Source organism: Excalfactoria chinensis, chromosome 2 (genome assembly GCF_039878825.1).
Source record: "Excalfactoria chinensis isolate bCotChi1 chromosome 2, bCotChi1.hap2, whole genome shotgun sequence".
NCBI classification, from domain to species: Eukaryota; Metazoa; Chordata; class Aves; order Galliformes; family Phasianidae; genus Excalfactoria; species Excalfactoria chinensis.
Window position 1 is genome coordinate 50,584,067 of NC_092826.1, and position 27,306 is coordinate 50,611,372.

Sequence of the window (27,306 nt, forward strand, 5' to 3'; positions counted from 1 at the left end):
GGCTGAACAGCCCCCCCAGCTCTCCCAGCCTGTCCTCATAGGAGAGGTGTTCCATTCTGTGGAATTCGCTCATTAGTATTTGACAGTATAACCCTCATTCTCTTCCCTCATTCTGTTTTGCAAGGATACGTTGCTTAAGTTCTGAAGAACTGCAGAGGATCTCCTGCTACAACACTGCACACAGCCACAGCCACCCAACGTTGTGTTTTGTTTATATGACTGTTGCACATGACCAAGGTCAGTTTTTGGACACGATCAAATAACAGATCCCTGGGACTACAGTTTACAGCTCAGCTAACTGATATTTTCTTTTTCTGATAGGTACGAATGGAATGAGACCTAGTTTTACTATTCAGGTATCTTTGTTTAGAAAGAGCAACATTATGTCTGGAAAAACAAAAATAAAGCCTTCTTTTTCGATGAATCATACATCATATAGCTAGTTTGAAGATAACAGGACGTTAAGAAGAACTGAATAATGAAGGCTACTAGCGTAGAAAGGATTCGAGTGGCTCAAAGTAAACGCAAGCCCTTGAGAACTGAGATCACTACCATGTGCACTTCAGAAAAGTCTTGACAGCAAGCAAGGTTACTGTCATAGATCACAGAATCATAGAATCAAAAGGTTGGAAAGGACCTAAAAGACCATCCAGTCCAACCATCCTCCCATTACCACTGCTACCACAAGCTACTAAACCATATCTTGTAGCTCCTCATCCAGATGCCATTAAGCATTCTTACCTTCCAAGAGGATTTCAGTCATATTTGGCAGACCTCAGCTCTTTGTGGTTCTATTCAATTCTTACACTGGAAACATTGCTGATGTTGGATTTACTTTAGTTTCTAATTCTCAAAAAACATTCAGCTTCAACAGTCTGAGCTTATAGCGTATCAACGTCAACAGTTACACTGCTACTCCCAATCTGTAAAACTAACTGAATGCAAAGACTGTTAGAGATTCAACTACCAGTTCTAGAGACATTTGAAAAATCACTACTTTCTCTGATTTTGCTGTTGCACCACCTGTCTGCTTATCTCCAAGATCAACATGGAAATCAGAATGCCATACCGATCCAGAAACATGCTGAGATGCAAAATGAGGCCTGTGATCTGAGATAACAGGACAATGAGAACTCTCTGTCTTCCAAAAGCAGACTTCATTGTCTCAATGATGTCTATAAGCACACACAGAGAACTAGGTTAGTTTACATGGAAAAGAGATCATCTACAATGGAATTACATGGAGCCTTTAAAAGGCTAGTTACTAGATCAGATCTTTTCTTATCAGGCTCTACAGCCTATGAAGCAGATGCATGGAAAGTTACACCAGACAAACCTTTTTTTAACTTACATTTGTTACATACTCTTAACAGAGTCTCAGTCTGCCTACTCTGTTTTTGCCATGTGCAAGTCATCTGATAACCACCCACCCAATGCATCCAATGATTTCCTTTTCTCCTTGATTGGAGCAGTGATTGCAATTCCACAGTGCTGCCACAGAGGACAGTCACATCCCTCTCAACTCAAGCAGATCTTGGACAGTGAAAGGAGATAAACACCTGTCATGCTCCATAGGAGGAGAGAGACACGGGGACACATTACCCTCTGCACAAGCAACTTCCCATACAGAAGCAGCTATAAATCAAATTACAGAGGGGCACACGCATCAAGGTATGCCCCAAACTAAGAGCCTGTTCCCTGTCGCTCCCTAAAGTAGCATAACTTCAAGGAAACTTCTTAAGTTTACATTTGCAACGGTAAAAAAGCTCTTTGGGTTTAGGTAATTTGAGGAATGCTGTTAGTTGAGGTTTGCTTAAGATACATTTTAGTGTGGACTCCGAGGTATTTGACATGCTGCTGCCCAAATTCATGCTTCCTCAGCTTTAGAAGGCACTAAATAAATGAGGTCAGAAGCACAATCTGTAATACCTGACAGAGAATTGCGTTTGATTTAAAAGTAAAAATGACCCCTCTGATCTAACATTCTTAGCAAAAAGCCTTCTGACTTCTCATACTTGAGCCTCAGGAAAATACTCGTTGTTAAGAAGCAGGCTACCAATGAGATCCATAACTGTATACAAGTTTGTCAAAAGGGTTATGAGACTTCCAAAGCTAGACCAGACAGGAAGTACGAGAAGAAAGGCTGACAGTCCAAGAGGAGCACAGAAACATCATTTTACCTCACACAGCTCAGAGGAGCACAAACTGGACTTCTCAACTTTGAGACTCCCCTGCGGGTACAAGCAGTCTTTAGGGTTTATTTGCCACACGCTGCGAGCGATTGACCAAGTAGCACCCAGCACACTTAGCGCAACCTTTGCGCTGCCGCTTGCTCTATCCTAAAAGGACTCCCACCCGAAGCCACCGAGCAGCGCTGCTCCCTAATAGTGTCACACGGCGGCGGCCGACATGTTCCGCACAAGGAAAGGCGGCCGCGGGGCATGCGGGGCGTGAGGGGCAGCGGGCGGCCCGGAGCCACAGCTTTCAGCCTCTCCCCGCCCGCAGCTGTTCCCCTGAGACTGCGACTGCAACACCGGGGCCGCGGGCACAGCGCACACCTGCCCGACGGCCCCAGGTCTGAGGGCTTCCAACCGACGGCCCGCGCCGTGCGGCCGCACGGGGTACTCCGGGAGCCCCTCTCCCTCCCGCTCCCAGGGCCGATCCCACCCCCTCCCCCAGCTCCTCGGTACCTTGCGGCCGAGCCACCGCTCCTCCTCGCGGGCCTGGGACCCCGGGCAGGCGCCAGGCGGCGGTTAACCGACCGCTCCCCCCAACCCCCCCCCCCCCAGCTCCCGCGCGCGTCAGGGAAACGTGCAGCGCCGCCCGTCCCCACCATCACCTTGGGGCACGGCGGAGCCCCACTGCGCACGCGCGGCACTCCCGCCCCCCCTTGCGGCCTTCTGGGACTCGTAGTCCTCCCGAGGAACGAGTCCGAGCTCGCACCGCGCGCGTGCGCAGCGTCGCCTTCGCCCCCCCCCCCCCCATCCCGGATGTGGCGTCTACGATGTAGAGGCGTCATTTCCGCAAACAGGATGGCGGCGGGCCGTGCTGGGTGAGTAGCGCGCGTCTTTCTTCACGGCCTGGCGTTGGCGCCGGTAGGTAGCAGGGGAGGGAGACGGGCGGCTGGTGGGCCGTGGGCTCGCTGAGGGTGCTGTGAGGAGGGCTGGAGCGTCGGTGAGCCCTGTGGTAGGGATGTGCTGCGCTGAGCGTGGGGTTATGGGAGTACAGATGCAGCTGAAGGCGTCTGGTGTTAATGAATGTATCTCTTGGCAAAGGTCAGAATCCGCAGCTGATGTTGGAAGTTCCTTTCTGTAAAAAGTCCTGATTTCTGCGGTTAATTCCCTTGGTTTGTGTTCTAAATATAAAATGGCTTGTAGGTTACGTTTTGGAGGGAAGAGGGGTGGTTACGGTCTCAAACCCAGTGAAACTTAGCAAATTAAGCAAGCAAAATAGCAGTGGAAGACTCAAGCATGAAGGGTAAAGCTTTACCTACACTTGATCTTACTATAATTTGAATACGTTTGAATATGGGCTGATAATAGCAGGACAAGGGGAAATGGTTTTAAGTTAAAAGAGGGAAGATTTAGGTTGGATGTTAGGGGGAAGTTCTTTACTAGGAGAGTGGTTAGGTCCTGGAACAGGCTGCCCAGGGAGGTTGTGGATGCCCCGTCCTTGGAGGTGTTCAAGACCAGGTTGGACAGGGCTCTGGGCAACCTGATCTAGTAAAGGCGTATGTTTGGTGGCCCTGCTAGGCAGGGGGGTTGGAACTACATGATCCTTGAGGTCCCTTCCAACCCGGGTCATTCTGTGATTCTGTGATACGTTGGAACTCTGTGTATTTTATTACAGCTATGCAAATTCGAAGTCTGTGTTGTGTGTTGTTTATGACAAAAACACGTGTTAGTTTTATAATGGTAGTAGTACAATGGAAAATCGTTACCGTAGTTGAGAGTATGTTCAGTGCTAACAGTAGGCTTTTTTTTCTCTGTAGTTTTTTATTTTGATCAACAGGTAGGGAGTTTAACGTGTCAAAAATGGCTGACTTAACCAAGACTGAAGAAAAGGAGGGAGAGAAGAGTTTGGATGAAGAAGTGGAGAGAACATCTCACGCTTCAGAGGCTGATTCAGGTATCAATTTGGAAGGCAATAGCTCAACTTCAGGTACAGCTCACTCCACCGAAAATGAGAAGAAACTTGCTGGTGGTGATCAGGGCAGCGGCCTGAAAAGGAACATAGCAGATGTTGAAGATGAACCTCCTAAGAAAGTTCTGGTGAGTGTCGTTCAGTTTTACAGGATGTCAGCATGAACTTGTTGGTAGCTTTGTTGCAGCATAGGGGGTGCTGAAGTTATATTGGACTTAAAGAAGATAAAGAGGATCAATGGAAGTCAGTGTGTTTTGTATGCTGAGGTATCCTGTGTGTTATTCTTGTTATCTGTGCGTGAGAGGTTTATTCCTAAGATAATTTGTCCTTTAATTTCCTGAACAAAATATTGGAAATCTTAGAAAACTCTAGAAAGTGCATCCTCTTGAGTCTGGTTTGTTAACAAACTGAAAGGTTTGGAGATGCTTTCTCTTGTTTCTTTTGTGTATGTCCCTTTTCTGTTTTAGACTAGCAGAAAATATTTGCCTTTCTAACTGAAGGGTGAAAAGGAGAAGCAGTCTTTTATATGAGTCTATCTCTTATTATTGTATGGGTTTGTAGACAGTAATGCTGTGTTCTCATCTACTCTAATTTTAACCTCTGGAAGTGTTTAAATGCAACTTTAAAATGTTTTCAACCTTATGCTTTGTTTCTCTGTAATTTTTACTGCATTTTAATTTAAGCAGTCTGGGAAAGTAACCCACCCTTTCTCGTGGTAGAAGCACCCTTTCATCTTTTTAATAAAGTAAGTTTGGAATCAGGTTTAGATGGACAAATAATACATTGCTTTTGTGTAGCCTAAGGGTATAGATAAGTGATTACACTGAAAGCAGCTGCCAACAATCTGGTTGTTACTGTAGTTTTCTACTTGTTACAGCAGCTGAGAAGCCCGGATTATATCTATGTGTCTCACATACTTGTTAAAGTCGCCTTCGGCAGCTATTCAGCAGGCCAGCTGTGTTTTTCCTAAGAAAGACTAGAAAGGGATAAAATATTTGTTAGTCATGGTCAGCTAAATGAGGTAATAAATAGATGATGAGGTTATGCTGTTCCAGACAAGAAAGCCTGTGTACGTACTTAGACTTCTAAAATGTTATGAAACGCTGAAGAACTAATGCAGCCTGTGAAACCTTCTTTTCCCTTAAGCAATTATTAGGCCAATGATAAGGTATTAGGGTGTTGACTTCTGTTGTGAATTACGGTTGGGAGGGCTTTCCATTGCATTGTAAACTCATAGTGGCTACAATTCTGTGGCACGTTTGTGAGTTTTGACTGAGAATTCTTCAATTTGTCTGTCCCGTTAGATGCTTTTGTGCTTCACAGAATTTCTGTTGGTTCTCAGTGTTCTGTTATTTTATTTATAATTTGTTTTTTTTCACGTGCTGTGTATACAACTGATGATTGTTTTTAAGGTGAAGAGTTGTTTGGAGCTGTAGATAGAGCTTGACAGCTATAATATGTAGTTATAGAATGCTCATAATGGTAAAGCTAAACCAGAGATATTTCTATAGCTAGATGAATACTAAATGGGATACTCTTATCATTTATTCTCTTTCATACTGTTCCTTCTCTCTACAGAGTGAGGCAGGCCATGGGCAAGCTGTAGCTGCACATTACAATGAGCTTCAAGAAGTTGGGTTGGAAAAACGCAGCCAGAGTCGCATATTCTACCTCCGAAACTTTAATAACTGGACAAAAAGTGTCCTCATTGGTAAGTTTTCTCACCTAATTGCTTAGACTTCAGTGAAATGTTTTATTTTTCATAGTATTATTTCCATACTGTTTTAAAAGAGGAAGGGACAGCTCTGAATCTTAAATAATCTGTTCTTGTTAGATTGAGCTTTTATTGCTATTTGAATCTATCTCAATCAGTTTCTAAACTGTATTCTCAAAACAGTCTGTCCTTAGGTCTTGAACACGCAAAGTAAATATTTTTTGTGTTATCAAAGTCAGCGGTTTAAAAAGATGGAAAACTAGAGAATTTGATTCTTAAAGAAACAGCTACTTTTTACATAAAGCAGTATCTGTTGTCCACAGATTGGTTTCCTCACTCTGGAATTAAACCTGTGTTCAAGCCTTTCGGTTACAGTCTATTTCATTAGTATGGTGTTACAATTGTAGTCTCAAAACATATTTTGTGTCCCTTGCTGTGAAGTTGCTAGCGTGTCAAGATGTTTTCCTAGTACACCAGCATTAGCACAGAGAGTCTAGACAGAGCAGAGGTCGAAAAGAGAATGAAAATAGTACATGTTGAGTAAAAAGACAGTGAGCAAGTGGCTAGTGTTATTGCAAGGCCTGGGAAAGACCAAGTGGGGAACATTATGCAAGTTTGTTAATGTGACTGCAAGAGAAGGTTCTGGCTGACACGTTTAATTAGCTTTAAGTCTTTTAGCTTTCACCCACTTAAAAATAACAAAGAAAAGGAACTCTGTTCTCTCCTTATACATGGAGCTATTGTTTAGTGATGTACAGTTTTACATTTGTTTGCAAGGAATTAGTTCAGTGCTCCAATCACACTACAGGCAATGTATAGAATGTACAGAAAATATTTGTTATCTTGTTCATAGTCTTAACAGTTTGTGGTTGTTGCTTTCATCTTTAGTATCTACTGGTAAAAGGAGTTTAAGTCTGCAGTGTTAAGATGACTTAAGGGCAAAGTAAGCTCTTAGATGGTTTGAAATCCTTCAACCCCTTTGATCTTCTATGGATCTCTGTAAAACAGAAATAAGTCAAGGAGACCTGTATAAGCATCCTGCCTTTTATTTTCCTAGGGGAATTTATAGACCGCGTACGACAGAAGAAGAGTGATATTACTGTTTTGGATCTGGGATGTGGCAAAGGTGGAGACTTACTGAAATGGAGGAAAGGCAGAATTAAAAAACTTGTCTGTACGGGTAAGAAGACACAATGACTTTCTGGGGAAAGTTCACTGGTGTTATGGGAAAAATAGGCACCTCTCCAGTCATTAATTGTTTCCCTTTTTATGGTAGGTCCCAGAGTGCATACACCTGTTGTCAAAAAGGCTTCTTTTGTATATTAGCTTGAAGACATTTATTTGATTGCCAGCACACACATAGAATATGAATGGTTCTTATAATTACAAAATTCCAGTTCAACTTTTAAGTAAAAACTAGTAAGGAAACACGTTGATATCACAGATTGTCTTAGGTGAAATGTAATATGGGAGAAAAGGCTGGCTTTTTGTATCTTGAGTTTTCTCCCATATTTAGCATTCTGTACTATTTTTGTACTGTTCTGAAGTAATGCATGTAAGACTTGCATTTAAAAAACAAACAAACCCTACAATGTTGTGACAAAAACTGGTCTTGGATATTGTAGTCGGACTCAAAAAGGGGAAGAGCTGAAAGTTGATGAAATAATTTTTCAATAGTTTGCCCACGTATTGGAAAGTTGCTATCTTCCCTTCTCTGAAAAAGCATTCCAGGTATAATCAGTCAGAGGAAGCAATGCTTAGTTTCAAATTTAACATGTACCAAAATTTCATACAGTTCCTTTCTTGAGAATCTGATCCAGCCTCACCTTGAAAGTCTACAGGGATAGGGCATCAACCGCATCTCTGTGCAGCCTGTTCCGGTGCCTCACCACTCTCACTGCGAAAGACTTTTTCCTTAATATATAAGGAACCTAAATCTACCCACTTTGAGCTTGGATCCGTTTCCCCTTGTTCTGTTGCCACAGACCCTGCTAATGAGTCTGTCCCCTTTTAAAATGTTCTGCCTACGACTTCTGTCAGCATTGAAGACAGAAAATGAACAGAAGTTGTAATCTCAAATGCTGCCTGCAAATGAAATTTTCTCTACAGGCTGGGGATACCACATCAGAGTATAACTGGAGATCAGCTCTATTTTGTGGCTTTGACTGCAGTGTTCTAGGTTTCTATTTATTATTCATTTATTATTTATTTATTATTTAACACATCTATTTATTTATTTTTAACAATCTCTGCAGATATTGCTGATATTTCTGTGCAGCAGTGCAAACAGCGATACGAAGACATGAAAGCTCGATGTCGCTATAACGAACGTATTTTTGATGCAGAATTTATACAAGCAGATAGTACCAAGGTACAGATATGGATTACAATACATAGGAGATTTAACATTCTTTTGTTCAGCCAGCATAGAAAGTGATGGTAGTGCTGTAGTGCCCGGGTGTTACTTATATTTTTTAAATCAGATTGTTGTACTACTGGGAGAATCAACTATACAGATTATTGTAATGTTGCATAAAACTTCGTTAAATGTATTTGCTGTACAGCGCAATGTTCTTGAAGCTTGATTGTCTCTTTCAGGTAATAAACCTGTTGCTTTTGGTTTCTTTCATTTCATGTGGGAAGGGGATGAGTATTTGTTTCTGGAGCAGTTTTTTCTAATAGCATTTGAACTATTGTAATAATTGTTTTCCCTGAGTGAGGAAGTGAATGAGAAGTCTGACAGGGAAGAAAAACTGAGCTAGAACTGCTAAGTATGAAATATTAGGTGCGGAATGGGTATCATGGACCCTGGAGAGACTTTTCTTGCTGCTGTGTTATTTGTGATTGCTGCTAGTATTGCAGCCTGAAAAGAGAAGCTGGAAAACTGCTGGAGTACATGGCCAAACTGTACACATTTCAAGAGCTCCATGTTCTCCAGAGTTACTGGTTACTTAGATTAAAGAAGGAGGGGTATGTAATTATATATGTATGTATGTATTCAAAAATACAAACAAATGCAAATTGGTTGGCATGAAAATTGCTATATTTAATAGAACTCTTCCTCCAATAATATATCTAATGGGTATTTTCCTAGCAAAAGGAATGTAAGTTGTCATTACAGAGAAATAGTAAAACGAAGGCATGTTTTATTATGATGATTGTTTCTGTCCAAATGAATGGTGAATGGTTGTGAAACCCTGAGCAGTAAATTATGGCTGGAAATTTCTAGGGAACTGTGGCTTTTCAGATGTAGTGATGTAGTTACTTGATGACATGAGGAGAATTTTAGTATGTAATTCTTTTATCATGTTAACAAGTTTTGTGTTATCAGTGAGATTTTTCTTCCTCATACCTTTTTTTATCTTGTTTTGGTTGAACTTGTGAGTGAGTAGATATTAAGTGACTTGAAAGAATTATGGGAGTAGTATGTTTTGCTAGAAGAGTTAAATGAATCATGCTTGTTTGTGTAGCTTTTGTCACAAGTGTTGGTTGTTTTTTTTTTTTCCTTCTTTTTAATTTCAGGATCTTCTGTCTTCCAAATACAGTGATCCAGATACACGCTTTGACATTTGCAGCTGTCAGTTTGTTTACCATTACTCATTTGAGACATATGAGCAGGCTGATATGATGCTTAAAAATGCCTGTGGGAACCTCTCTCCTGGAGGTTATTTCATTGGCACAACTCCAAATAGCTTTGAGCTTGTGTAAGTGCTATATTTTTTTTAGCCTATTAATCTTGCAAAAGTCTGTGAAGTATTGTCAAGTCATAGTTGTTCTTACATTGCTCTGATACACTTGTGCAAACAAAACTGAAGCGTTTGTGACCGTTTTGGATTCTAGTCAGGAAAATCTCTCTGGTTAACTTAAACAGATAAACTGATTCTCGTCTCTGTTACCCATGGCTTTTCTGGAGGCAGTATGGATCTTCATACACAAACCTTTGGTAGCGACATAAATAATGACAAAATAACTACAGCCTGGACAGTAGCTGTCAGGTTTTACTGTACTAATACCAATAAACATGCTTTGAGCCTGTAGACTGTACCTGGGCTAAAGATTTTTCTGTATGGTCCTTGGTATACTGCAGAGGAATGATAACCTTTTAGAATATAGCACACCTCTTCATTTCATTGAATTTTCATTGCTTTATTGAATTCTGGATATGGGAAAGTACAGAAAATACTGAACAAGGCGATACTGGGGAAAAACACATTTGGAGGTCTCTTGTGCATTGTTTTCTCCATAAAATTAAAAACAAGTCTGTTACTGTTTATCTCATTTTATAGAAAACGACTTGAAGCTTCAGAAACAAATTCATTTGGGAATGATGTATACAATGTAAAATTCGAGAAGAAGGGAGAATATCCTTTGTTTGGCTGCAAATACGATTTCCACTTAGAAGAAGTTGTTGATGTCCCCGAGTTCTTGGTTTATTTTCCGTTACTGGAGGAGTAAGTTGAATTTTGAATTCATTATCTAATGAAAGCAGCAAAACAAAGTACGAATTTATATAGCTTGCGTATTTCTGCAAATTGCTGCAGAGAATCTTATTTTGTCTTTCTTATGTTTTTCAGTTCTTTGTTTTTTTGTCGTCACTCTAAATGAAGAGTTTTCTTGGATTTCTGTCCTAGACTGTAATCTAACATCTGTCCGTTGCTCTCAACTGACGGTGCTCTGGTCAATGGCTGCAAAGACTTATCCTAGGTCTTATATAGGGATTTCTGTACTTGATGTGTCTGATCTTGCTTGCCTTTTCCAACCTTTGTTTGAATGATGGTGTATTTTTTCCTTCTTCTAAGTCTTTTTCTGTGAGCATGCATTTTGCTGCTACCACTGCATGAGTTCAGATTGGCCTTTGCTGGTCTTTCTTTTTCTGAGATACTGACAAATAATTCCGCATTGGCTTTTTATTTTCTCTGCCATTCAAACTCAGTATGAACATAAAGCAATGTTGAGCTTTCTCTTCAAATCTGTATGTTTTCACACACTTTATTTGCAGTTCTCTGTGAAGGGTATTAGTATTAGTTGCTAATGCCTGTAGCTTCAGTGTTGTATAACAACACTGTAAAACATATGATTGAGATGTAAGGCACTAAATATAGTAGAAAGAGGATTCCTTAATACGCACATAATAGTTGATGTGGCAGATGTTGATTACTGACTTGAGTCCCGGAGATGTTTTTCTGTTGTAATATTTGTGATGACTTCTGTATAGATTTTTGTTTAATTAAAAGAGAAAAAAAGTACACTTTATGATGACAGTGCAGATATTTTCATCCAAACGAATTTACTAAATGATGAGTTCTAGAAAGACTGTGATCCCAGTGAATACCATGAGATGTCACCGTGGCTTAAAATGATTCCTTTGAAAATAAAGCTACAATAAATTTATTATTATATTACAATTATTTTGACAGAATGGCAAAGAAGCATGGTATGAAACTTGTTTACAAAATGACATTTCGGGAATTTTATGAAGAAAAAATCAAGAACGAGGAGCATAAGATGCTGCTAAGAAGAATGCAGGCCTTGGAGGTAAATATGGAGTTAATATCTTCTTTTGTTTTCCAAATAGTATTTTACATCCTGTTAATTATTTGTGAAATAAGTGAAATTCCTGTTGCGAACATTATGCAGTCTAAGTAAGGACCACCAATGAAAGTACTGAACTCCTGTGGCTGAAAAGGGTGATTATGGTGAGTTAATCTTGGCTGGCTGACAGATGCCCTCCCAGCTGATTTCTCATTTCCCTTCTTAACAGGACCATGATGGAGTTTTAAAAAACAAAAGAAAAAAGTGGATGGTTTGAGATAAGGACTCAAAGTGTGAACCTTTTTGTCTGAAAGATTGCTTACCAATTGTCATCACTTGTAATTCAGGCTCAACTTAGAGAAGATTAATTTACTGAAAATGTGAAAAGAAAAAGTGTGGTGGGAAATGAAGATACACCACATCAGCCCTTTCTTCTCTGGCTCAACTTCACTCTTTCATTCATGACTCCTCCCTTTGAAAGGGTGGTTTGGGATGAGCGCTGTGGTCATTCCATAACAACTCTGCTCTGCTGCTCCTTCCTCCTTACACTTTTCCCTTGCTTCACTGTGGGTCCTTCTTATAGGCTGCAGTTTTAAAGAACTGTTCCAGCACAGGTCCATCTGATGGGTTGAAATGCTTTAGGAGTACTTTGAAACCTAAAACTTCTCCAGCATAGGCACCTCTCCTACATGAACTGCAGCTTCCTTCATGGATTATCCACCTTTTGTGGTGTGGAATCCTACACCATCTGCAGCATGGATACCTGCTCCTGTGCCTGCAGCAAAGGGTGATTTAGTTCTCAGTGGTCTTCCGGGGAGCATCCTGCTTCACCTTGGTCTTCTCTATGGGCTGCAGGGGAATGTGCCTCCAATGCTCCTGCCTTCTTCTCAGACCTTTGTGTCTACAGCTGATATAGCAGTTCAGTTTTGTAGGTGAAATTTTAACTTTGAAGCAAATTTTCGTTTTTATTAAGTAATAAGGAGAAGCACGTGGTTACTAGTGCTACTTGACCAGGCATGCTGGTTTCTGTAATTTTGCACAAAACCACAAGGTTCGTGCCTGTTATCACACCGTAGGAACTGTAATCCATATCTTCAACAGCAAAGCTGAAAGTTATGCCTTTGTGCAAGAAGTACTGATTGAAAATCAGAAACCAATCTTCATAGGAAGAAAAGGAAGGCTGTGTTTATAGAGAGAAAAATGAAGGAAACTTAACTGTAAATGAGTTTATATTTTCGTCCAGTGTCCTTGCTTTTTATCCTCAAATTGTTATACTGGATGAGGGTAGCAGTTTATGAGGAACTTTTTAATGTCGTTTATGCAGCTTTGGCCTTAGTCATGGTTCCCTGTGCTTTCCCTCTTCCCATCAAACGTCAACATTTTTCAGCATAAAGCTATCTAGTTGAGTATGTGGTAACATATTAAGCTTAGTCGTGTGGGCTGTAAGTAGATTTCACTGCCTTTGTTGACTCTAAAGCAGATGGTGTTCATACTGCCAGTAACGTGACAACAGACCATCTTATATATCAGCATCTTACTTAAAAAAGTAAGAATTGTCTTCAATTAGTGGCTATGTCCAACTGAAGACAACACTGTTAATTATAGGCTGCTTTGCAGTAATAGGTATCCCTAATAAGTATATCCTAGTTTTGCAGAAACAGGTGTATAATTGTGGTTATAGCTCCTGTGTTTTATTCTGGCACTTAAAGTATTCCGCTTGAAGTCTTATAGTTACTTTGTTTTCAGTAGTTCTACTTCGGTTCAGTTGTCTGATCAAGATTGTCAACTCCATCAGTTCCTGTTTGGAAGGAGTATATATCTAGTGTGTGTTCATAATGGGTGTAAGTTTTATTGCTTATTCTGCCTACACTTTTTCAGACATGCAGTAGATAAAAGTTAATTTATAAATCCTGAGTGTTAGATTTTCTGGGAAAACAGGCAAGTATTGGACCTGATCAGACAGGTGTCTTAATGGAAAGATGTAAATGTAAGATATTATAGTAATTAATGACCTCCATTTTGGGCCATATTGTTGTAAACCCTTGCCTGATATGAACAGTGTATCATATACCAAATTAATATATTTTTTCTTGTTTTTCTGTTTTCTGCAGCCATATTCTACATTTGGTGATTCCAGACTTGCCTCTGATAAACCTGATGATTATGAGCATGCAAAAGAGTTTATTAAAGATGGCAAGGCAAAGTTACCATTGGTAAATACTCTCTCACCTGGTGTCTAAGTCAAGGCTGTAACCTTGTAGATGTTTGGTACCTTCTTTGTTTCAACTGCCATGAAATTGGTGTGACTCTTCTACTCATGTTCTGAATATGTACTTCTTTTACTGTATATATAAAAATCCCATACTGAGAGGGAGAAGAAGCCCTCTCTCAGCATTTGAAGTCCAAAAATTACGAAAAGAAAGTTGCCACTTGTAAGAAACAAAGCTTATGAGCATGAGAATAGCTGAGTCAGACCAAAGATCTCTATTGCCTGATACTCTTTTAACAGCTTGCCAGTAGCTATTGACTGGGGATAAGTGTAAGAAGAAAGAGTGTATGTGCTATGTTACCTGAACAACTCTTTTTTTTTTAATAATGATTTTTAGAAGATGAATTGTTTGATCAGCATTGGTTGGTAGGTAGTGTATTGATTAAATAATGCCCCAAATGAAGGCAAAAAAAGATCTTGTTCCTTCTTCCCTCATACTTCTTAATTGGTAGGGTTAATGGTATCAGATTTTTACTTGTTTCCTCCTTTGCCATGCTTTTATCTGAAAGACAAGTCTGAAATCTGAAAGAGAAGTCTGCCTGGCAGAGTTTTTGTTTTGTACAACACATGAACTTTCTTGGGAGTTGGTCTGCAAATAGTGCTTTTGTGGTGCGGAGGGAGGTGGATGCTGTCAATATTCCTGGGGAATGTGGTAGTCCTTTGTTGTAAGACCTCTCCTTGGCTTCTGTGTGAGTGCTGGGCAACTTCAACCAGCAAGCAGTTTGGTCATACTGCATTGTAGAGGCACTGAGGTGTCCCTTTCTGCTATACCTGTGTTATATGAGTGTTTTCCATTATCTGGGCTATCATTCATCATCATCATCCTAGTTAGTGGAGTTGTATTTATCTGTAATCTACAGTAATGCTCATCTAGTGCCTGAAAAGCCACCTAATGTGAGTGGTTAGAAGTTGGTCTGTGAAAGATTGATTACTCTGAGTTAAATACGGTGTTTAATTGTTTCCTCATATTTTTGGGTTTTTATTTTTATTCTCTTCTAGGGAACACTCAGTAAATCTGAATGGGAAGCAACAAGTAAGTATTGTTTTGAGAACTTGATGTTAACTGAGTGACTACTGTGGAAAGCAAATCAAATAGACAGTCAGTTATGGAAGAAAATGCAAATTTTAAGTGGAACAGGATTTTGTTTTGTTATTTAAATGCCTGTATATAAATTAGGTAGTGCAGACCTCTCAAGAAATTGGTTGAGGGGAATGCATTAAATAGATTGAAATTTTGCTTTACGTATGTAACTTCTAGCGTGCGAACTGGGCTGTTGGGCCAAAAAACACCTTGGGGAAGCTTTTCTTAGTGTATGAAAAGAGAAAGCTAGTGTAAAACTTTCATTCCCAGCAAAATAATTCTTCAGATTGACACTTATGTGTACTTGGATGTTATACCATTACCAGACAACTGGAAAATAAACTGGAAAACCTTTGGAACAACTTGGGTTTGGGAAGACTGACTTGAACTTTACATTTAGCCTGTAGTGGTTTATATGCTTCAGAAAGAAGTAATTAAAACATGGATAGTGAAGCATGGATAGTTTGGATGTTTTATAAAGGGAGAAGTCAGTTTCTAAGGCAAAAAAGGATACAATAGTACTAATTTTAATTATTTATAAATAGTTATTAATAAAATTATTAATAAATAATCATTAATATTATATGCTTCAAGATATGTAAAGATGTTTCAAAGAAAACATTTGCTGTGGACTTTTGTCAACATGGAAATATTGAAAAAGATGATGAAATATTTACATATAATAGCAATTTCTAATTTCTGTTATTAACTGATGTATAACTGTAGCCAACCAATAATTGCATTTTTGCAGACCATTGTATTTGTTGTATTAGTGATTTAAAAAATAAACAAACAAGCAAATCAATTAATGAGTGGAAAAAATCTTAAGGTGTTTGCTTTTAAAAATTACCAGTGGTGTGATTCATAAGGTAAACATTAATTGAAGCAGTGTAAAAATATTCTGCAATCTAGATATTTAATTGAGAGAGACCTTTTATGCCTCTAGAGGTTCAGTGATGACCGTATCTCCAGAGTTCTAGTTTATTTATTCCTCAGAGAGGTTTAGAATCATCTGAAACTCTGGTTCAGAACATAAGCACAGCTTGCTCATTATTTTTGTTTGCATTACTGCTGAGGAATACAGAATAGGCTTGTCTTGAAAGATTTCCAGTGTACCAAGATTTGGAGTTTAAATGTAAATCCATTTATTTTTGAACTCACAGTGCTATAACATATCTGTCTGGTATGAAGCATAAGGACTTCTGGAATAGCTGGCATTGATTAAGTGCCAAATAAGTACTTTCCAATTTGCTGTTGTGGACTTGTCCATTTCTGAAATTGCACTGTTCTGCAGTTGAGAAAATGCCATCTGGCATTTTAAAAATATCACGGACAACAAAATATTTACAAGAGGAAAATTGAGTTTTGTACTACGGATATATTCAACTTTTAATTGAAAGTGAGGTTGATCATTTGACCCCTAGTTGTTATTACTGTCTGTATAAAGAAATTTTAAAACTTATTTGCATGTGATGTTTTATGCACCAGGGGATGTTAATTATGTGTAAAATGGTTGAATAATGTAAGCAGCACTCACATTTCAGTAGTATCATTAACTGAAGTTGCTGTTGCATCAACAATATCAGCTGTACTTAAAATATTTGCTTCTGTGCACAGTCTAAGCTCTGACTTGAAAACATGTCTTAAATCGTGCTGGAATCGAATGGTAGAGATACCTGTTGGGACACCACAGCAGTTCTTATAGTATCAGCAGTATGTTAATAGCTTGTTTGGGCAGAATGTAAACCAGCTTCAATTTTGAACATTTACACGAGCTGGAGAAGAAAGTTAAAACTTGCAATGCTCAATTTTCTCTTCTAGGTATTTACTTGGTATTTGCCTTTGAGAAGCAGCTGTGAAACTTCACATACCGGACTCAGCAAGAAGAGATCATATCCATGTGCAAGTTGGAGCGGTCAGAAATCCATTGTGGCAACTATTTTTTTATTTTTATTTTTTAATTATCCGAAGTGTGCAGGACACTACCAAAAACGAGAGCAAGCTCACGATTCTGAGTTACATTGCCTGTCTGTGACAGATGGACTTGTGTGTGTATATATAAGAAAGATTCTGAACCAGTCTTTTTAAGCATTTGTAAGCAAACTGAACGCTCTCAAAACTTATGTTTGAACTTGACAACTTTATGTTAGAAAAAGATGTTTTGTTAGTCTTATGCTTGTGCTTATCAGCCTGATGCTGCACTTTCTGAAGCTGACGGAAAATGGTGTTAACAGTTAACTTCAGTGATGCAGAATGAGGGCCTAAATATTGTAATACAAAGTTTAGTTAGTTCATAACGTGATAGATTGAGACATATAGGGTATGTCTACATTGCATGCAGAGCTAAGTGACAGACAAAACCCAAGTCAGTTTGAGTACTTCCGTGCTGTGCTCCAGCCTGCAGTGTAAATCTACCTTAGTGGTATTCATGATGTAGTTTATGTGGTGAAGTTTAATGATGTTTTTGGTTGTTTTTATTTTTATTTTTTTGCTTGCTGATATGTAGTGTCACTTCATGGTGCTTCCAAGATTAAACAAGTTTGTTCTGTACAAAGCTGCTCTAAAAGAACTGATTTTCTGAACTTTTAAAAACCTTTCCATCGTTTTTCCAAGTATTCCAAGTATGACCATACAATAATCAATAACAGCTGCTGAGCTCAAATTACTGAACATTTTCTATTATATTAAAGTCTGTCCTGACTTTTTTGTAGCTTTAATGTCTCTTTGAAACTTACTATGGACAGATCTTAGGATGTGTCTTGCTTGTTTCATACAATTCCAAATAGGTTTGACAGAAGAATTAGCTCTTAGTGGTGATGGGGATTTCACTGCAGTCCTTAAAGCATTAAGAACGTGATCACGAACTAAAAAGGGTAACTGTATAACAGTTGAGGGTACTGGAAGTTCACTCTGGTAGGGATGGTTTCGTGTGTGCAGACACACCATTAGATAAAGGAAATAATTCCAAAATGAGAGCCAAATATTTTGTTTGGGAATATAAACTGATGCTGTTGATAGGCAGAATGATACCTAACTTCTGTCCCGCTGTCTGCCACTCTCTTGGAGCTGGGTTGGGGATTTCTGGCACTGCGTTTACTCCTCCTTCATCATGCTAGTAGCTACCCACTAGTGAGAAGATGAGGGTTACTACTTCAGTATTTTTCTCTCCTTTCTTGAGCTAAGAGATGCTTTTTGATGCTGTTGGCTATTTTAGTTTACATACAGATTAAATGATAGTTGTTGATAGTGTTGATGGTACACAAGTATTTTTGCAAACCTGTAATAAACCTAAGAAAGAAAAATGTTATCAAATATTCAGATTATTTGTATTTATAGTTGTAGAGCCTTTTCTCTGTAGTTAGGTCATACACCCTCCTCTAGCTCTTAATCTTTATTTATTTTTTAACTTTCTAGAAGATACTGTATAACCTTCACCAAATCAGTAGTATCACAGTCATGAGTTCTAGTCATTTTTTTTTAAGTGTTTTTACTAGAAATAGTACTTAAGAAACTACCTGAAATGTGCCAACACTTAAGAAGTGCTGAAATGTTTCACTGAATTTCTTGTGCATCAAAGCTGTTTTGTTAGATTTCTTATATTGAGTTTCATTTGAATGTACATAGTTATGCTGTTTTTTGGAAGAAATTAGAATAATAAAAAGGGGAGAAATACAGTGGAGTGTTTTCCTCTTTTAAGCTAATTTCATCGTGGAAAGGAAAAATTATGGAATGGTTGAGATATGGAGGAGCACCTCTGGAAGTCTCTACTAACCTTTCCCCCCTCCAAGCAGGCAACATGTGCCATTGCACGGTCACTCCCATAGTAAAGGTGTGTTTGATGTTTAGATGGCACCTCCTGTGTTTCAGTTTGTGCCATATGCCACCAGTCATACCTTACACATTAGCCACACATGCCTCAAGGGCATGCTTCTCCCTTGACTTGTGTTCGTTTGGAGTCCACCAGAACCCCTAGTTCTCTTTCTGCAAGTCTGCCTTCCAGCTGGGTGGCCCACAGCATGTACTGTTCCTGTCGTTGTTCTTTGCCCAGTAGAAGGACTTAGCACTTAACTGAATTATGTGAGGTCCCTATTAGCCCATTTCTCCAGCTTGTTGAGCTTCCCTCTGAATAGCTGCAGAACCCTGTGTTGTATTTGTCACTCCTCCCAGTTCTGTGTTATTAGCAAGCTTGCTGAGGTTGTACTCTACCCCATCTAGACCACTAATAAAGATGTTGAACAGGATTGGTCTCAGTATTCACCACTTCAGTAGACTACTAGTTACTGGCTCCCAACTAGGCTTTGCACCACTAGTTTTTTTGTCCACCTCCTTATCCTCATGACCTGACTGTATTTTGCCAGCCTTTTCTACGAGGATCTTAGGAGAGACAGTGTCAAAGGTTGTCCTGAACTCTAGGTAGGCAATATCCACTACGCTCCCCTCATCCACCAGGCCAGTCATTTCATGTTTAATTAAGTTGGTCAAGCTTCCTTTTGGTAAATTTCTACTGACCATTTTCTTATCCTTCATGTGCTGGAATTGTTTTCCAGGATTAGTTGCTCCATTACCTTTCCAGTGATTGAGGTAGGGCTGACTGGCCTTGATGGGAATGACACTGGATTTTACTAGTCTGTGGGCACTTCTAGTTAAAATGGTCATTAAAGGATTATCAAGAGTGGCCTTGCAGTGACACTGGACAGCTCCCTCAGCACTCACAGGTGCATCTCATCAGCATGTATAGACTTCATATGTCTTATTTGTTTATATATTCCCTGAGTGGATCCTTTTCTATCAGGGTACATTTTTCTTTCTTGTTCCAGTTTTACTCCTGTTCTTTGGGACCTAAGGGTTGTGAAAGGCAATCATACTCATAAACACTGAGGCAAAGGTGGCATTCAGTTTCTCAGCATTTTTCCTGTCTTCTGTCACTGCGTCCCTCATCCCATTCAGCAGTGCATTCATGTTCTCTCTACTCTTGCTTTTATGACTTAGGTACCTACAGAAACTCTTCTCAGTGTCTGATGACCTTGGCCAGATTCAATTCAGGTTGGATTTCTGGCCATTCTAAATGCGTCTCCTTATACCTGAACAGCATCTGTATACCTGCTGGTAGTCCCTGTTTCCACTATTTGTATGCATCCTTTTTGTGTTTGAGTTTTGCAAGAAACAAATTGCTCATCTATGCAGGCTGCTTGACATTTTTCCCAACTTCCTACTTGTTAGGATAGACCACTTCTGAGTGTGTGGGAAAGTGATCCTTGAATATCAAACTTGCTTTCATGGGCCCATCTTTTTTTCCAGGACCTTATCCCACAAAACTCTTCCAAGAGGTCTTTGAAGAAGCCAGAGTCTGCTCTCCTGAAATCCAGCACTGTGACCTTGCTTTTCATCTTCCTTTTTGCTCTCAGGATCCTGAACTCAGCCATCACATGAACAATGCAGCCAAGGCTGCTTTTAATCTTCATATTCCCAACCAGCCCCTCCCTGGTTCAGCAGAGCATTTCTCTTTGGTTCTTCTATCACTTGGGCCAGGAAGTTATTAGCACTCTCCAGGCATCTCCTTTAGCTTTTGCCCTGCTGTGTTCGACCCTCAGATATCAAGGTGGTTGAAGTCCCACTTGAGGACCAAGGCTTGTGAATGTGAAACTGCTTCTAGGTGCCCATAGAAAGATTTATCCACTTGTTCTTTGTTGTCAAATAGCCTCTAGCAAACACCCACGGGTATGTCCATCATACCTGTCTGCTCTTAAATCTTTACCCATAAGCTCTCAGTTGGCTCACCATCTGCCTTAAGGCAGAGCTTCATGCATTACAGCTGTGCTTTTACACAATTGACAACTTTCCTACCTCACCTCATCTTTATGGTTCATCCTTCCTCAAGGGCCTGTATTCCTCCATTGCAACACTCCAGTCATGCAATTCATGGCAGTCAAGAAATTGGAAACCTGTTGCTCAGTTTGTGTAGAAAACCAGCATTACTGAAGAATGTTTTTGCTTCCTCAGCCTTGAGAAAAACCTCTGTAAAGTGGGCATATGAAAATCCCATTTTAACTGATTACTTAGTAAGTTCAAGACTGCAGTGCTCTGTATGTACAGTGTTGTATTGACAGAAAGTCAAACATCAGCACTTTCTATTTATGAAGGATTTGATGCTCATAAAAGATGTTTGTTGAGGTAAGGATGGAAGACTTATTAAAAAATCAGGCTTCCAGTGGCTATTGGCCTGAGCTTTTTTTTCTCCTGTCTCCAGTTTTCAAAGAAGCAGTTATTTCTATGCCCTGCAGCTGTTACATGGTAATGAAGTTACTTAAGCAGTTTGAGTATAGGTTATGGTTCCTTATGGGTCTTAGGATATTCTGCAACCTTACATAAGAGTGGTGAGATGCCCATAGAAGCTGTGGTGCCCCCTTTCTGGAGGTGCTCAAGACCAGGTTGGATGGGGCCCTGAGCAGCTGAGCCGGTGGGGGGCAGCCTTGCCCACGGCATCAGATTGGGGCTGGCTGGGCTTTGAGGTCCCTTCCAACCCCAACCCATCATTTGGTGACATGATTCTGTGAAAAAAGTAATGACATTAAACACTGTATTTGTGCAGGAAGTGTATCATTCTACTGTCAATTACTGTTGTATCAACGCTGTATTTTGAGTTTGCTTTTGTGAATTACAGAGTAGTGTGACAAAAATTGCTGCAAAGCACTGAAGCATGTGCTGTGTTTTGTATGTAAGTTTTAATCAAGTGCTTAAGGTGGCTTGCTGCCTTGTGGAATCTACTTGATTGGCTTAAAAACTCTCCTTGCTGCAGATCTCACATGTACTCCTGTTACAGTGCTTGAATAGTTTAATGAACACCTCGGTCCTTTGACTAGTAGTGTTTTTCTTTTGAGTCACATTTTATTTAATAAAGCACTCTCCTAATATACATTTTTATTAAAAAGAGTAATTATGTGCTGTCTTCTGATTGCTAAACTGTTTGTAAAGACTTTGAAAACCGTTAATGTGGGAAACACTAAGCTAGGTAGCAATACATTTAGAACATCTGCAGAGTAATCTGCTTTTGCAAGCCACTTATTGCTATCATAATAATGCTTCCACGGGGAGAAATGGCTTGTCTAAAATTAAGCAGGTTTACTAGTTGTCTTGCAATGTCAGTCCCCACTGTTTGCTGTCTGCTACAGATGGGAGCCTCTGCCTGTAAGAAAGTGAGGAAATATCTGCATTGTTACACATAAATGCAAATAAGTGTCCTGATTTTTCAGAAATACACAAAAATCAGGTCATTTAGGTGCCAAAGACATGGAGGCAGCAGTTAAAGTTTTTGAACAAGAATCCTCAGTTGAGATTTAAAGAAAAATATCTGAAATCTGAATCCTAGCGCTGATGACATTATAAATACCTTGTGCTGAACTAAATACTGTTAAAATAGGGTTTTTTTTTGCAGCTTCAGTGTGTAGAATTTATCATAGATGTGCTGGTGAAATGGCTTTCCCTTAGCCTTTCTTACAAGATACCATCACTGTCATAGATTTATGTACTGCCTTGGATGTTTTTGTTATTTAGAAAGCAGGTGTAAGACAGAACAAAGCTAACTTGATAAATAAGTTTTTGTTAGGATATAGGTTTTCTGATGGTGCATAAATGCCATTGAGATGGAAGATGTTGCCTTTTCTTTATTTTATTAAAGCTGGTTCTCAAAACTGTTGCCTTACTATTTGCTTTGATGTGTCTCCCAGCAACCGAAATTTGCTTTCAGAACAGGGTTTGAATATGTAATGTCTGACTGATTTGTGCTGTTAATAATTGAAGCTCAAGGAAAGGATAATCTTTTAGTTCATAGGCAATGAGGTTTCAATAGACAGCTGTTTTAGAACTGTGCACTTTGTTGTCTGCATTCACAGAAGTGTTTCTGATGTACTCTGATAGAAAGCTGTGCTTTTGCTCACCTTTACTTAATTACATACTAATGTCAGTTAAACTGGAAACTGACTGCACATACTTAGTAGCAGAATGAACATCTCTACAGGCTTCAAAGTAATGATATTCACATTTTCTGGAGTGATAGTTTGACTTGCATGTGGATATCCCATCCCTGGAGGCATTCAAGGCCAGGCTGGACAGAGCCCTGGGCAGTTTGACTAGTGGATACCATCCAGCTCAGGGTAGGATGTTGGACCTCGATAATGTTTAAGATCCCTTCTAACTTAAGCTATTCTATGATTTTTTTGCTCCTCTTAATTTTTCAGTCTTTTTCATAGTCTTTGAGTAAGACTAACCAGCTGATTGGCTGGCTCCCAGCCATATCAGGTTCCTTCTCAGTTTGTACTTAGCCTAATTTGATGGTGATAGAACTGTTCTCCCTTTAAGCACAAGAACAGCTTTTTTTTTGCTGGCTTAGAACTTTCCACACCAAATAATCAACACAAAGTCCTGTTTTATATATAAAACACAGATTTGAAACCACTGTTTTTCATACACCAAAGGAGCAGTATTCTGATTTTCAGCTTGGCTAGTAGTCCTGTTGATTTTCACTTTAAAAATGGCTTGTACAAGGTAGAACAGTACACCTTGTGATGAGAAAATGGTCAATTTTTTATTATTATTTTTTTAATTTCACTTATTTTCCTTTTCCTCTGTTGTTCTCTACTCTGCTATCAAATGCTGCACTGAGAGAGAAAGTGCTTTTTGTGTTTCCTGTAGGAATTATCAGTTGAATTGTTGTAATTGAGATTTATATGGAATAGTATGGTGTATGGGAAATTGTTAATCACAGCCTGAACCTCTGATTAATCAGCTGAGGCAAGTGTTGGGTCAGCTGTGGGAGCACAGGTGAGAGTAATTTAGCTGTGCTCCCAGAAGGGGTGGAGCTTGACTCCACCTCCTCTAGACCTCATTTAAGGGCTGACCACCACTAAGGCAGCTTCTCTTGGAGATCACTCCCTGGTGGAGGTTGCCTCAGCATTTCCCAGTGAAGGCATCCATATCGGTGAGTTTCCCTTATAAATAACCTTTTGAATATTTTTCATCATCTTTGTTACCATCTTCGTATCATTACACCTTACAGATGGGTAGAAGAATACCGATTAGTTGAACTCAACATTGCACAATCTTCACCTCCGTTCCTTCATATTATAGTCTAGAATAATCACGGCCCATTTATTTTGCTTTAAATGAATCTCAATAAGTGATGGTCACTGCTTTAAATAAGCAGTTCCTGTTAACTGTATGAAACATTTCAATTTCATGTATGAAAAGGCCACGAGCCCCCAAGTACAAATAAGTTTTTACCAGATATGTGCATTACAAATTAATGTAAAGGTTCTCAGTCTGGTAGCAGAGGAGTTTTCCATAAACTGTCCATAGAAGAGAAAATGTATCACTTTACAAATAGTCTGAGGAACAAAGAACATGACCTCATTTTGCTTTTCTTAGCAATTTTTACTTAACAGCTTAAATCAGGTGAATATTTATATTCATCCTTTCTTGAAGGTGTGCTTATCTCCAGACAATGTATATAATTATCATATTTCCTCCTCACAGCTGCTCTTTCCAGCTACAATCCAGTGTTATAAACCAAGGTAAAAACAAAAACAAATTGTTCACAGATGTAGTACTTCTCAGTCATTAAGTGTGAAGAACCTTCCATGTGGGCACAAAACTAAATTCTGATGGATTTAGGGTATTAATATTGCCCACTTCACCAGTGCATGATGACTGTTCAGCATGACACAGAGAAGCTAATTAATACTCAGGATTTCTGTTTGAGTTGTGAAGCTAATAGCATTTCTCCTTAGCTAAGTAGAAAATAGCTTCTGCATGTATTATGTGAAGTTTTTCCAGCCTATACCAACCACCAGTAGTTGATAGATCCACATTGGCCTTCTCATCTTACCATCCTATTCCAGTGTGTTCATACACAATACCGATGAGATGCTTTGTCTATAAAATTTCATGTTGCTCTTAACTAGAATGACTTCATCTCAGATCCAGTAATCCAAGAAATAGAATTAAAGGTTTGCCTTTGCTCTCACATTCCTAGGGCCATAGGTTTATGGCTTAGTGCAATGGACAGTCTTATAGAGAATCAGACCAAGAAAGTCCCTCTTTTGCACAGCTGTTACAGCCTTTGACCAGAACCTTGCTTGAAATATTTTATGTCTCAAATCTATATTAAATGAAGCTCAGAAACCGTGATCTGTATAGACTGTCAGAAACAGGAGCGCAGTAGGGGAGGGAAATTTATGCCACCAAGGATTTCATTCATTCTTGCATTTTGCATTTGTACCACCAGAGTCCAAGACAGAGCCTGCATGCTCCTGAGACACATTACTTCTCTGTAAGCTGACCGCCAATAACCCAGGTGATGTAGACCACTAACAACAGCCTTTTCCAAGACTCAAGATTACTCATTAGGCAGGGGTTGAGAAAAAATGCTCGCAGACCTATATATCACCTTTCCAGATGGTTAACTCCTGTCCTAGCAAGAAAAGTAGAAATTGAGTTTCTACCATAGGATGTTTGTGCCATACTTCAGTGTAATTTTTGCCCAAAGTTAGAAAACATCAGCGCTCTGAGTGTTTGAACAAGCCTAGATGGGATAGTGTGTGAACATTATTCAGCATAGCCATTCCATTTGTCCTGCTTCACTGCAAATCCCAAACATCACTTGATGAATTTCTTTGCCTGCATCTGGTTTTAAAGGTCTAAAATAGAAAGCAAATTAATTTCAGAATAAATGTGACCCATCTGTTAACGAGAGCCTACAGCAGTTCAGCCCTGCCAGAACAAGTGATGCAGTAGTGTTCATGTCTAGCAGTTGTTTTGCTTAACCATGCCTATATCCAGACCTGTTTATTGCCACATAATGTTTTGTTGAGACAAGCCTTCTCGTCTTTCCTTGGTGGCTTTCCTTTGCAGAGTTGTCTGTAGCTAATACCACCTGTGAGAAACATCGCTCACCACACCTAAAAGGCAACACTTTCCATGGAGAAGATAGAACAGGAGACAAGTCCAGTAGTCCAGAAGCCTAAGATGGTTTTCTCAGTTGAGAAAACTCCTTTTTCTCCTACTGATGCACCACAACAGTTTCATGTGTCTGGCAGGACTTTGTATCATACTTATGAAAAATATCAATCCTAAGAAAAGTAAAAGTAGAAAAAAATAAAGCAATTTACTCGTGAGCTTATGATCGTGACTGCTTGTGGAACAAGGAGTTATGGTTGGTAGTTTTGGTGTTGGCCCTTTGGACCAATTAATCCCAGTACAGAACTGAAAATATTCTGCAGGTTTGAACACTATGGGACTTTTACATATGGAGGTAAATATCATACATTGTAGTGAATGCTTACATTTTCATCTGCTGTTTTGTGTAGTTCCATCAAAATCAGACCTGCATGGGACAGCTATTGAAGTAATAACGAGTGACTGAGATTGGCTGCTGTCAGTCACATTTTGGGCCATTAAAACCTCTCTACTACTTGTTACTGCCCAGGAAATCTCTTGCTTCAGTTAGTGCGGTATGATTATATACCAGCTGTGGTGGATTTTTTTTTCCTGCAAGGAGCAGAGGCTTTGCAACATATATTACAGCTTTTGTCAAATAGAATGAAGAAACATTATTAACTACACAAGTCAAAGGCAAATTGCTCTTGTTCTCTTACTGAAGAAAGGCAAAAAATAGTTCATAATTACTGACAAATTTTACAATCTTTATCCCAGGGGGTGAGCATGTAGGCTGTTACATTAATGAGAGAATGTATGTAAAGCAAAAGGTGCTATTCACTGTGCTTGGAAGATTCGGTTATAAACAGACAAAACCTCTGTTAGGCAAGTTGTACAGTATGAAGGCCACCTATGGTTTTGAGTATTTTTCATATCAAATACCCTCAGACACCTCACAAAGTCTGGAAAAGTTTTACCAGGAAACACAAATTGCTGAAGGGTTTAGGGTGGCAGCCAGCCACACAAGCATGTGAGGAAATTACATGTAAAGACATGTGGAAACTGTACAAAACTTACTGTCACTCTTTCACTTAGAATGAATCATCATGGGTATTTCAGAGAGCTGGGATTTTCTTGGTGTTCATTACTTCCCTGGTAAGACTGTGTCATTCTCATGGAAGAGGTTGGTTACCCCAGCCTTATGAAGAAAGCCATGATGTCTCATAGGCCCTTTATGTCTCTCAAAGGGTGAGAGACAAGTTAATTGGCCTCCGTTTTTACCTTCAGATTAAGTCCACAATTATACCATGCAGAGGTACAGCTAGCACTGCAAACAAATAGTTGAAGCCATCATCTGGATCTTTGGTGATTATATAGGAAATTGATTTTTCCTTGTAAAAAGATTCAGTACATTAACGGGATGTCAGCCTGAGTTTTTGATAAGTACGCTGGTGACCAAATCAGTGAAGGGCAATCCAGATTATAGCTCTTTATATTTGTCCAGTTCAGAGGAAGAAACAACTCTTACAAGTTCTGCACTTCCAGAATCCTTACACTGAATAAGTCCTGTTATTCACCAACAAGGTTGAGAATATTATTTCTATAGCAAGAGTAGTAGTAATCACATATAGAATGCTT

At 39.4% G+C, this 27,306-nt stretch overlaps 2 protein-coding genes across 3 annotated transcripts in view; one reads left to right on the forward strand and one right to left on the reverse strand.

The window, feature by feature from the left end:
* Positions 1 to 2,963, reverse strand: part of FAM210A (family with sequence similarity 210 member A) — a 15,309-nt gene extending 12,346 nt beyond the window's left edge. The window contains exon 1 of one of the 2 annotated variants that reach the window (XM_072327764.1): positions 2,840 to 2,963. The gene's annotated coding sequence lies outside the window, so the exon portion shown is untranslated. Of the gene's footprint in view, positions 1 to 2,690 lie in introns of both variants that reach the window. The other variant, XM_072327763.1, reaches the window with a different exon arrangement.
* RNMT (RNA guanine-7 methyltransferase) lies at positions 2,937 to 22,423 on the forward strand. Its single transcript, XM_072327762.1, has 11 exons — positions 2,937 to 3,052; positions 3,992 to 4,271; positions 5,722 to 5,854; positions 6,915 to 7,037; positions 8,113 to 8,228; positions 9,380 to 9,561; positions 10,144 to 10,308; positions 11,275 to 11,392; positions 13,501 to 13,602; positions 14,658 to 14,691; positions 16,561 to 22,423. Exons 2-11 carry the CDS (start codon positions 4,035 to 4,037, stop codon positions 16,596 to 16,598), a joined length of 1,248 nt encoding a protein of 415 aa, XP_072183863.1. The 5' UTR covers positions 2,937 to 3,052; positions 3,992 to 4,034; the 3' UTR covers positions 16,599 to 22,423.
* Positions 22,424 to 27,306: the final 4,883 nt, after the last annotated feature.

What these genes read in the sequence shown, in the direction of transcription:
- RNMT (XM_072327762.1), top strand. Translation starts at nt 4,035, where the DNA reads ATGGCTGACTTAACCAAGACTGAAGAAAAGGAGGGAGAGAAGAGTTTG. An exon ending in GAAGAATGCAGGCCTTGGAG is followed by an intron (nt 11,393 to 13,500) that starts GTAAATATGGAG and finishes TGTTTTCTGCAG; the next exon opens with CCATATTCTACATTTGGTGA. An exon ending in GCAAGGCAAAGTTACCATTG is followed by an intron (nt 13,603 to 14,657) that starts GTAAATACTCTC and finishes ATTCTCTTCTAG; the next exon opens with GGAACACTCAGTAAATCTGA.